The sequence below is a fragment of the Hoplias malabaricus genome, chromosome 3, assembly GCF_029633855.1.
Source record: "Hoplias malabaricus isolate fHopMal1 chromosome 3, fHopMal1.hap1, whole genome shotgun sequence".
Taxonomy (NCBI): Eukaryota; Metazoa; Chordata; class Actinopteri; order Characiformes; family Erythrinidae; genus Hoplias; species Hoplias malabaricus.
Window position 1 is genome coordinate 71,714,599 of NC_089802.1, and position 12,069 is coordinate 71,726,667.

The 12,069-nt window shown below is 41.5% G+C and overlaps 1 protein-coding gene across 3 annotated transcripts in view; it reads left to right on the forward strand.

Moving 5' to 3' along the window:
* The window catches only part of tanc1a (tetratricopeptide repeat, ankyrin repeat and coiled-coil containing 1a), an 80,733-nt gene that overhangs the window by 51,766 nt on the left and 16,898 nt on the right, over positions 1-12,069 (forward strand). For all 3 annotated transcript variants that reach the window (XM_066664973.1, XM_066664974.1, XM_066664975.1), the window contains 5 exons: positions 1,608-1,839; positions 3,110-3,276; positions 5,566-6,173; positions 10,864-10,972; positions 11,159-11,281. In XM_066664973.1, coding sequence (XP_066521070.1) covers positions 1,608-1,839; positions 3,110-3,276; positions 5,566-6,173; positions 10,864-10,972; positions 11,159-11,281 — 1,239 coding nt within the window. The remainder of the gene's footprint in view (positions 1-1,607; positions 1,840-3,109; positions 3,277-5,565; positions 6,174-10,863; positions 10,973-11,158; positions 11,282-12,069) is intronic.

Genomic DNA, 12,069 nt, shown 5'->3' on the forward strand with positions numbered 1-12,069 from the left:
AGGAATGCACATTTTGGCAACATTCTATTTAGCTGTGGAGTTTTCAGTAGTATTATCTTTTACACAACAGAAGCATACGCCTTTCAAAGGACTGGCGTCCCTTCCAGGGTGTGTTCCTGCTTTGCGCCCAGTGATTCCGGGTAGGCTCCGGACCCACCGTGACCCTGAATTGGATAATTGGACAGACAATGAATGAATGAATAAACAACGGAATCATACATGTATAAAAGCTACTTAGCTATGATTGAAGCCACTGTAAAATATTGATGTTGTGTTTTTTTTTTTTTTTGGTTTGCTACTCTCTTGAAGATAATTTCTTAGTAAATGTGTGTAGGTGAATTGTGTATTGTTTCCACCTTCATATATGCAATCTAGAACTGTTCCTCAACATGAATGACACAGGAAGGGTTGTTTATTAGAAAGAAAATCATTTTCTGCGTAACAAGCTTTAGTCACAACAGATCTCTGCCAACAAACATGCTCACGACAAAATAATGTTTTTACAACCGACACCTAAGTGTCCTTGTGAATGTGGCCTTACAATGAATGATTAGAGTGTAGCACACAGGTTGTTGTGATTGCTGAGGCAGTGAAAAGGGGAAAGCTGGCGCTATTCACAGTGAACAAGAGATTATACTACATGCCTCTCAAATGCCTCTGCCATTCGCTTGAAAAAAAAAAAAGACTGCAACTGATAACATTTTTAAAATGTAATGTAATGTTGGCTGAAAAGCAGCACCTCCCATGCAATTCTGACACCTCTCTCCTGTTCATCCGTGTGTGTGTGTGTGTGTGTGTGTGTGGAACATGTTTGCTGTCTACATCTGGGCTTCATCTCTGCTGAGCGTCCTAGTCACGCCGTTTTAATCAGCCATCTGGCGGCGGTGCTGAATGCAGCCTGTGTGTTTGTGCGTTCTGCAGCTTTTAAAGGACTTAAGATGCTCCAGTAGCAGTGGAAAATTGTGCACTGCCTACTGGTGTGTTCCTAAGAGTGATTTCTAACAGCTACAGAATTTAAAGACAGGTCTTTTCAGTCCCCTCTCTCTCTGGGCTAAAGGTTAATGTTGCACATTTACCAGGAAGGCTGATCAAAGACGAGCTCTAAAAGAGTCCACACAAACCGTCTGCAGAGCAGCACACCTTCCCTCTTACTGAAGATTCCAACTGCTTAATGTCACATGTAATCTCTATATATCTATTGCCTGTAGTAATGCGCAAATCAAATAAAAATCATCAACATGTGTAATAAAAAAAGATTGCACTGAAACCTTAATAATTAAATATATAACATTTCAACCTTTTTTATTTACTACAGCTTTCATTCTGTTTGGGATGGTTGCTTTCATTTTTGTGGCCAAGAAGTCTTGTATTGTCCATGTCATATAAGTAAAGTAGTCTCACAGAGGGAGGATGGACAGAAACAACTGGATTTTCTATGATCTCAAGCAAGAAAGGAGCTTGATCTTGTTCTATTTGTCAAAGATATAAAACTTATAAAAGTACTGTTTATCAGCTGGGGACAGTTTTGATAATCTGCCATTTCCTGAACAATGTGTGTAAAAGTCAGACACTGACACCTCTACTATCTGTCTCTCTCTTCTCTGCAGGTGGTAGCATATCACTACTGCCAGGCTGATAACACCTACACATGTCTGGTACCGGAGTTTGTGCACAGCGTGTCTGCTCTGCTGTGTCGTGCTCCCAGGTTGGGAGCTTACAGGGAGCTGCTGCTAAGGGAGAATCAGCTGCAGAGTCTGCTGAGTCTGCGCTCCTGCGTGCAGGACCCTGTCGCAGCTTTCCGCCGCGGAGTCCTCGAGCCCCTTATCCTCCTCCGCAAGGGTGAGATACCTGTCAGCAGAGCGACTCTAACACAGGGTTCCCAAACTAAGGTGTGCTTTTGAGTAAAGAGCACAGATCAGTATGAAAGCTCTCTACAGTTATAATCTGCATCAGCACTGACTGGTTGTTTAATAGTTGAAGTGTAAAGGTGTGTCCTTAAACTTCTGGTGGTTAAGATAGTGGAGTGGGTGATACACAACTGTCTTCCACAGAGAAGCCTGGGCTTTGATTCCAAGCTTGGAATGAATCAGATTATTATGACTAACACTACACTGGCCATTATTTGTAGCCTGAGTAACAATTGTAAGTCACTCTTGATAAATGTAAATATAAACTGTCAGACAATGAAGAACACAATGTTAAAAAGGTCCACACAACAATAAAAAAATCTTCTAATCAAATTTAAGTGGGGCATATTTTGAAAAAAAAAAAATCACTTTTTCAATGCATTAGCACATTCATTCTGAGTCCTACCAACCAATTAACTGTGAAATAAAACCACCCAGTCAGAATTCTCTGGGCTGTGTAAGACAGAAAGCAATGGATTCAGTGAGCCATTCTGATTTTGCTCCCATTATGATGTCAAAAAGCGAGACGTTAGAATTGAACCTCCCCTTGATCTCATTCCCTCCAATCACAGCGCTGAACCTGTATTTATATGAGAGCGCATAGCAAAAATTGTAAAACAATGGTGAAGGAAGAGAACTGCGCAAAACAAGCTAATAACAAGAGCATCTGCACCCTGTTACTTACTGGTAGCGGTGGCTCATTATCATTTAAAGGAACAGGAGCTGAAACTGGCCATTCTGAACAGGGTTATTTATACAGGTTGCTGTGCTGTTTGGTCTTTGTATTATTTTAACCAAAGCATGTCACAGTAATTTCATTACAACCCCCGGGGAACTGTGTTGACTTGTGGAAGAAGGGGTAGGCCTAAAATATGTCACAAAGACTGATAATACAAATCAGTGTATAAATGCTAAGGTACTGTTGATGGCAGGTTTAGAAGCTAGGCTTGACAGAATTTGTCCCTTGTTTCAATGAGAGTCAAGGGGTCAGTAATTAGTATCCAATTACACCATTTTAACTTCCATTTTGATATAATATTTTTCAAAAATAGGGCAGTTATCTCATTTGTTATTTCAGATTATCATACTATAGTAACAGTGATATAGTTCAACACAAAAAAAGAGAAACAAATATTCTGTGATTGTCTTAAGTTTGTATCTGACATGTTTACTGTGCCTTCCTCATCCTCTTACCCGAGCAGAGAGGAAGATTGCAGAAGATGACTACATCATCCTGGTAGACGGTCTGAATGAAGCGGAGTTCCACAAGCCAGACTACGGAGACACAGTCGCTTCCTTCATCACTAAGATCATCTCCAAGTTCCCCACCTGGCTCAAACTGGTTGTCACAGTCAGGGCAAACCTGGTGGTGAGTTCTCCCAATACAGGCCAGGTTTTTCAAGATGATTTCTTTAACAAATACAGAAGATGTTTGAGAATTGTTTAAGAATATTTTCTGTTTGGTAATGTTCATGGTGCACCCAGAGCATGCTTAAAACAGAGGTGTTCAAACACACCAGTGTCCATGAGAGTTTGTTGGTTTTTAGAGCTCAAGCGCATCCACTAATCATGGTAATTAACTGACGTGTTGAATCAGGAGTGTTTGAGCAGGAAAGGCTCCAAAACATTCTCTTCCTGCAATGGTTTGTTGAAACATTGGTTGCTTATGTATTTTTTTTACTTGATTCTTCATTTGAGGCGTTTCTGAAGGTGGTTTATTCGATTGAGGTCTTTCTGAATTTAGTTTTTTCCAAAGTTTATTTTCTGGTTTGTGTTTGGTAAGTAGGTTGTTCTTCACTTGGTCCTTTTCATCTATTTTGCAGTTGTTGCTTTTTTGCTCTAAGGTTTGTGTTACTCTGGTGTTTGAGAGCTGTTTACTTTCCGACTGGTGTTTAAGAAGATTGAGTTCCTTTGAGTGGCGTTTGAGACTGGTGTGGCTTTGGCTAGTATTTAAGAGCAGGTGGTGCTCCATCTTGTGTTTGAGAACTGGTGTTGACTAGGGCTGTGTTCTTCTAGTTGTTTCTGCCTGTTCCTTGAGAACTGTCTTTGCTCTAGTTGGTGTTTTAGAGGTGGTGTGGTTCTGGCTGGTATTGGAGAGGTGGTGTGGCTCTAGTTGGTGTTTGAGAGCTAGTGTTGTTCTAGTTTATGTTGTTTTGGCTGGTGTTTGAGAGCTGGTTTGTTTTGGCTGGACTTGTTCTGGTTGGTGTCATTCTGGCTGGTGTTTGAGAGGTAGTGTTGTTTTGGCTGGTGTCCTGGTTTGTGTTATTCTGGCTGGTGTTTGAGAGGTAGTGTTGTTTTGGCTGGTGTCCTGGTTTGTTTTATTCTGGCTGGTGTTTGATAGGTGATGGTGTTTTGGCTGGTGTCCTGGTTTGTGTTATTCTGGCTGGTGTTTGAGAGGTAGTGTTGTTTTGGCTGGTGTCCTGGTTTGTGTTATTCTGGCTGGTGTTTGATAGGTGGTGGTGTTTTGGCTGATGTTGTTCTGGCTAGTATTTGAAAGTTGGTGGAGAGCTGGGTCGTGTTTAGAGGCCAGTTTGTATATTTAGCAGCCAGCAATAATCCTGTTCTGATCAGAGATGTTTTAATGGCCTGGACTGTGGTCCGCAGGGAGCAGGCTTATGTAAGGGGGGGTCAGTGGTTCTGATGTAACAGTACAGATGTTCAGTATGTCCCTGCCCCCAATCAAGCCCTTTCCTTACACACCTGCATACACAAATGCACATAAGCAGTGACCAGCATTGGTCTGAGATGTCCATACTTACAAAAAAGAACTCCTTATACATAAAGACCTCTGAAGATAAAATGGTACATGTTAAGACTTTTATTGAAATTGGAATTTTCCACGAATGTTAATGTCTTCTTTGTTCAAATATTCACATGGACCAGATTTGATAAATATCTTAATTTAAAAAGGGTACATTTTGTCCTGAATATTTGGTTGAGTGTCTCTGCAGTACCCTCCCTGATCTTTCACTGCTGCTATTGCTGATGTCTGAAGTGATGCTGGAGTTTTGAAAGTAATGATGTATTGATTTTCAAGGCATCTGGGATTTAAACAGGAGTGGTATGTAACCACAGTTTGCTGCAGGTATTTAGACCAAATACCCAGACAATGGTTATGTTTTTGCAAATGTGTATTACAGTTTTATAGTCATATGTTAAGTCTTAAAACAAAATTAGTGTCCTTTGTTTAATCTACATTCACAAAAGCATACCTTTTTATCTTTCTGTGGTTCTCATATAATTAATCATTTAATTCATAATTTACATTAATTTATTATTAGTTTTTCCTTACTTTAAATGTAACCAGACACTGAATACATGTCTGTTGTCTGATTTAAGAATAATACCAGTGTGGTTGTTGTTAGAGTTATGGCTTAATAGAGTTATTAAGATATAAACAGATATTTATAATTGTTTCTTAAGAAACACTTGATTAAAAATGAACAGAGTAAAGTAGGATAACCACAAACAGCAAAATTAATTGAGATTTGAGGTAACACCTTTAAATTGTGATGATCTAGACATATATTTTGCCTGATAATACTTGGGAAATAAGCTTCAGCTTTTAGTAATTAGACTTCTGTTGGGAAGGTCTTTCCTGACTTTGAGGGTGAGTTATTTCCAGTTTTATCAAACTGGTTGTATATGTCATTTTTAGGAAGTGACCAGCCTGCTGCCCTTTCCCATAATCTCCCTGGACGACATTCACGACAACAAGGCCATTGTGAGTGACTTGCACTCATACCTGCAGCACCGCATGGAGCACAACACCGCCATTCTCAGCAATATTGCCATCAACGGCAAGGCAGAGCCAGCAGCCATCTCCAAACTCAGCTCGCACCTAGTGGCCCGCAGCCAGGGCTCTTACTTGTACCTGAAACTGACTTTAGATCTTCTGGAGAAGGGCCACCTGGTGATCAAAAGCTCCAGCTATAAGGTCATACCTGTGTCTCTGTGTGAGCTGTACCAGCTACAGTGCAATATGAAGTTCCCCTCCACAGCAGCATTTGAGCGTGTTCTTCCTGTGCTGAATGTAGCGCTGGCCTCATTACACCCACTCACTGATGAGCAGCTCTTCAGAGCACTGAATGCCGGTAACCTGAGGGGGGTGTTGGAATGGAGTGACTTCCAGCAACGTATGGAGGCGCTGTCCAGCTTTCTGATCGCCCGCCGTGACCGGACACGCATGTTCTGCCACCCTTCCTTTAGGGAGTGGCTGGTGTGGAGGGCTGATGGAGAGAGCACAGACTTCCTGTGCGATCCCAGGTGAGACTTTATGCCGTTTTTTTAAGAACTGGAGGGTTTGATTGGCTACATTTCGAAATGGCTTGATTTCTTGACATAGACTATCTGGGAAAAACCTACTCTCATGTCTTTTGGTTGAGAAATTGGAATTGATATTGTTCAAAATGTTAACATTGTCAATACAAGTAATGATACATATGACTACAGTCCCAATTCCTACTAGGGGTGGGCGATATGGCCCTAAAATTTTATCACAATCTTTCAGTGTATTTTGGTGATTACTAATGTCCTTGACGATATGAAAAAACTCTGAAAAACGCTTTTTTTTATTTTTTAGAACCCACTATTGCAACAAAATAAATGTTAAATTAACATTACATATATTCAATTAATAATATATTTGATGTCTTAATTAAATTATATATAATATTATATATTTAATTTTTGTATGAATCTAACAATTTCAAACAATCAGAAGGAGCAACAAATAAAAGGTTTGTATGCATTTGCTTATTTTGTAAACAAATGTAACTTACCAAGTTTCTGACATTGTATAAAATATATAGTATACAGAGGGTCCTCGACTTACAACGTTGATTCGTTCCTACGTCGCGTTGTAAACCAATTTTCTGTGTAAGTCGGAACATACTGTACGTAAATAACATACTGTAAGCACTTATCCTATCCTAACACCTATCCTCCTCGGTCCCGAGCCGCGTAACCGTGTATTCTTCCGCCGCGCACACCAAACACGAAGTTCGCGTTACGACGTTTACGACGCAAAACCACTTAAGTCAAAACAAGGCTTTATACAGTAAATGAGAGATGTGTCGTAACCACGAAATATCGTAATTGATATTGATATTTTATATCCAAACAACCTCCAAACGACTGAAGTCACTTTTCTTTTGGAGTAAATTCTTTGAAGGCAGAGCAAATTTCCACTTTACCTGACACTGTGCTTAAATGGCTCACGTAATGAATGTATGCCATATTACATGTAACTGCCATGACTTCATTACGTTAACAACTTCAAATATCACGATTATCATGATATTGATTTATTTTTAGCGTTTGAAAAAAAGTGTTATTATTGTGTACGATACGATATGGCACAGCCGTATTTCCTACCAAATGTCTTCCAGTGCCTTCATTTAAAGGAACACTAGGTAGTAAATCTACCATAAAATTACAATTTCAAAATCATTGTGAAGTTACAAACCATAATTTGGGTGTGACATAAACTGAAGAGCACCCTTCATTACCTTTGGGGTGAATTTGAGTGGCATTTGTGATCCAGAACTAATCATCTCCACCTCTCTCCACCTCCAACGCTCTTGCAACTGAATGCAGTCAAACCCTCACAACAACCTTCGTAGACGAATAGAAGCAGAAACTGCAGCAATACACAACAAACTAATTTGACTCTTCACTTCAGAGGAATTGTTGGATGAGCTGGGGTTTACAAACGTTGGCTGCGTTCCATGCTATGAAGTACAATTTAATTTTTGTTGTACAGGAATGGTGTAGCTCAGTAGTATCAGCTGTCCCCTTGGTTTGCAAAGTGTGGAGACATTCATGGGCGGAGAGCTGACTGCAGTAAATATCCCGAGTGTTTAAGGTCAGCATTATCATTCATGGAGCAAGGCACTCCAGCCTGCTCATCGTGTTCAAACTGGAGTGCGATGCGTGCATAAGAGATGCCTGCTGTGTATGTGTCTCAGTGCGTGTGTGTGGGTGCAAAATTACCCTTCTGATTCCTCCCATTCATTTCGCCAGCTCTTCAGCGAGTTGCCCACCCTCACACACACACACACACACACACACACACACACACACACACACATTACTCACCGCTCTCGTTTAGTTGAAGGCCGGCCCAAGCACAGCCTGGCAGCAAGCTCAGCCTAATGGAGTTCTAGCACTACTGCCCCTCTCCCTGAATACCAGGAAACAGAGCCAGTTCAGCCTGGCCTATTTAACACAGGTCACATGTGGAGGCCACTTTATAAAGGGCCAGATGCTTTACCGGAGAAAACAGCTAGCCATGCGTGGCCTTGTAGAGAAGAGGAGATTCTGTTTAATCACAGCATGTATGAGATGTGCAGTCCAGAAGCGAGAGAACAAGAACGAGTGAATGACGTTCGTTTGTTCGTGCTCTGCCGTGAAGTTGTCTAGACAGCATTAATCAGCATGTAATCAGACAGAGCCAGTGTGACACAGAGTAATGGATGGGGATGAATTTCCTCAAGCAAATACAGCATCAGTCAAACATCGCCTTAACACGCTCTTCTCTACTCATTTCTATCTCTATACTCCTTCCCTTTTCATCTTCTCTCCTGTTTTCCTTGTCTCTTCTCATCTCTTCTTGTCTTTCCTCCTGCTGTCAACTTATCTACCCCTCCTTACACTTCTCATCCATTTTCTACTCTCATTTCCTCTTTTCTTCTTTATCTCCTCTTTTTTCTCTTCTACCATGGAGCTCAGATTTCAATATTAAGAGAGTCTAAGAGAGATAGGAAGGGGGAAAGGGCACATTCATTCATTGTCTGTAACTGCTTTATCCTGTTCAGGGTCATGGTGTGTCCTGAGCTTACTCAGAATGATCAGGAACAAGGCAGGTACACATCCTGGAGAGGGTGCCAGTCCATCACAGTACATCACACACTCATACCTATGGACACTTTCGATTAGCCTTTCCACCTACTAGCTACCTACTGAGGGAGGAAATCAAAACACATGGAAGAAACCAACACGGACACAGACAGTCACCCGAAGTGGGGCTGTACCCACAACCCCAGGGCTCTAGAGCTGTGTGACAGGGAAATTACAGGTTGTGCCACCATGCCACCTGAAGGGGCACATGGCTTACAAAACACAAGACGAAAAACCGAGATGAAAACCTAGAGGAAAACCCAGAACAGTGACAGATCCTAACAACCGAAAAATGAGCGGATGGAACCTACTTTATTTAAATAAACAAAGGGTGGTCTCTAAATTTTTCACACTGCTCTACATATCCGAACAGCACTGAATGTTATCTGAGGACAGTGGGTGAGCCCTCTTCTCCAGTTTCTCCCACTTGAGGATTTTTCTGCCTTCAGTTTAGTTGGCATTGCTTTCATTCCGAGCCTCTTTCTAGGCAGAATGTGCCTCTGGGGAGTCTGAGGCATTGCTTCATGTGAAAAGAGCAAAACAATCCCACAGGGAGATATTGAAGTCTGAGTAAAAAGTTAAAAAGAAAGAGAAAGCCTAAAATTATAGTGGGAAATATTGTGCCCTTGGTTTTATTCATGGTAATGATTAGAATCAGAATCATTTTCATTTCAATGGAACTTTTCTTGGTGATGTGTAAAATGTGACAATGCTCACTAAACAGACCAGAAATGTAAGTGTAAAAAAACTATAAAAAACAAAAAAAAAACTAAAAGTGAATTGGTTAGTAAGAAATTTAAAACAGGAAAACGTTTTGATCTGATTTTTGTATTTTCTTTTAAATTTTCATCTATTATCTGTAACCGTTTATCCAATTCAGGGTCGCGGTGGGTCCAGAGCCTACCTGGAATCATTGGGCACAAGGCAGGAATACACCCTGGAGGGGGCGCCAGTCCTTCACAGGGCAGCACAGACACACACATTCACTCACACCTACGGACACTTTTGAGTCGCCAACCCACCTACCAACGTGTGTTTTTGACTGTGGGAGGAAACTGGAGCACCCGGAGGAAACCCACGCAGACACAGGGAGAACACACCAAACTCCTCACAGACAGTTACCCGGAGCAGGAATCGAACCCACAACCTCCAGGTCCCTGGAGCTGTGTGACTGCGACACTACCTGCTGCGCCACCGTGCCGTCCCTCTTTTAAATATTATTAAGCTTTAAAAGAGTTGTTTTTGACTGAAGGAATCTAAAGCAGTAACTGATGCATTTAATAATATGAGACCATGCTCAAACTACTGAAACAATCTCCTTCCCCACAGGAAGAAATTCACAACAAATAACTTCACATCACATAATGAGTGTGTGCTATTTAAGGCTTGATTTGGAACAGAAATGGATATTGGCCCTGTGCCATTATGCCAAATCTACAAGAAATGAGCTGTTTGAAGAGCTACAGTATAAAAATATACACAGGCGGCACGGTAGCGCAGCAGTTAGTGTCGCAGTCACACAGCTCCAGGGACCTGGAGGTTGTGGGTTCGATTCCCGCTCCGGGTGACTGCCTGTGAGGAGTTGGTGTGTTTTCCCCGTGTCCGTGTGGGTTTCCTCCCACAGTCCAAAAACACACGTTGGTAGGTGGATTGGCGACTCAAAAGTGTCCGTAGGTGTGAGTGAATGTGTCTGTGTTGCCCTGTGAAGGACTGGCGCCCCCTCCAGGGTGTATTCCCTCCTTGAGCCCAATGATTCCAGGTAGGCTCTGGACCCACCGCGACCCTGAAAAGTGGTTACAGATAATGAATGAATGAATGAAAAATATATACAGAGTTGTATTCAAAAGTTTGGGCACAATGACACTCTACAGTGAAATCGATTCACGTTATCTGCAGCTGAGTTATTTACGGTAGTTTCTAATAGATGCAAATGTCACATTGTGTCACTCGCGATGTTTAAGGTGGTAACAGACGTGTGGGATATTTGCTTTTGAGCTTGTGCTATTATTGTGACATATCAATAATGTGATGTATTGTGATTATATGTTTCATTCAGAAGTGGACATGCCCTGATGGCCTTCATGCTCTCTCGGCAAGATGGAAAACTGAACAGGCAGCAGACAATGGAGCTGGGTCACCACATCCTCAAAGCACACATATTCAAGGTAGAAAACACACACACACTCACACACACACACACAGGCAGACAAGTCAGCCTTCCCTATACACAGTGTAATTGGTTTGCAAATCTTGCATTTCTGCCTCCATTTAGCACCTAATGGAAGTAATTAGGGACGGCACTTGAGTTTCACACATTCTTTCTTCATCCCTCTCTCTTCCCCCCCTCTCAGGGACAGAGTAAGAAGACTGGTGTGTCCTCCAGTGTTCTTCAGGCCCTCTGGATCAGTAACAGTACAGACAGCCTTTCTGCAGCTCTGTCCTCCCTCAGAAACCTCTATACACCCAACGTCAAGGTGGGTTACACTTACTTTCTTAATCTTCTTCTTAATCTTAATCACTATTCTAAGTTCCAAGTTTCCTCCCAGTGACAGTGACAGACTGATCCGCGGTGAGGTCTGAATTCACAAGCACAGAACCCAGGAAGCTAGCTGTTGCATCACCGCTCTGCTCCTAAATATGTTTATCATATATACTTTATATTTATTAATAACGAACAAGCACAAGTAACAAAAAATATTGTTGCTTTTTCACAGTGAAATAAGCCAGACTGAAGACATTTATTATTCAGTGCCATTGAACAGACGCCATTTTCATGAGGCTTTGATCAGTAGACTCTCCAGGTTTGGATGGCTGAAGATCATAGAGCATTAACAACACTCGTTATGGAAGCGGCAGCCATGTTAGTTCCTCTCTGTAAAGAATGAACCTACAGTGTTGCAGTGTCTGTGTGGAACCTGGTGACATGCTCGATTTCATCATTATTCTATGACTTTTTACTATCTGTAAATCATTAGTAAACTAGCCCTCATGGCAGGCAATGACACATTTGAGTGCAAATATCTATGATGAAAATTTGGGTTAGTCTCTGTACAAGTCATATGAAACAACCAGGTGTAAACTGTCTATATGTTTTCATGTTTATTTTCAGGAAAACACAACAGATAACATTACTACACACAGTGTGAATTCATGCTGCTTCAGTATAGATGTGGCACAAGATTGAATTAGATTCATTATTTTACTGATATCTGCCCTATAACTGCTCCGGTTTCCTCCCACGGTCCAAAAACACACGTTGGTA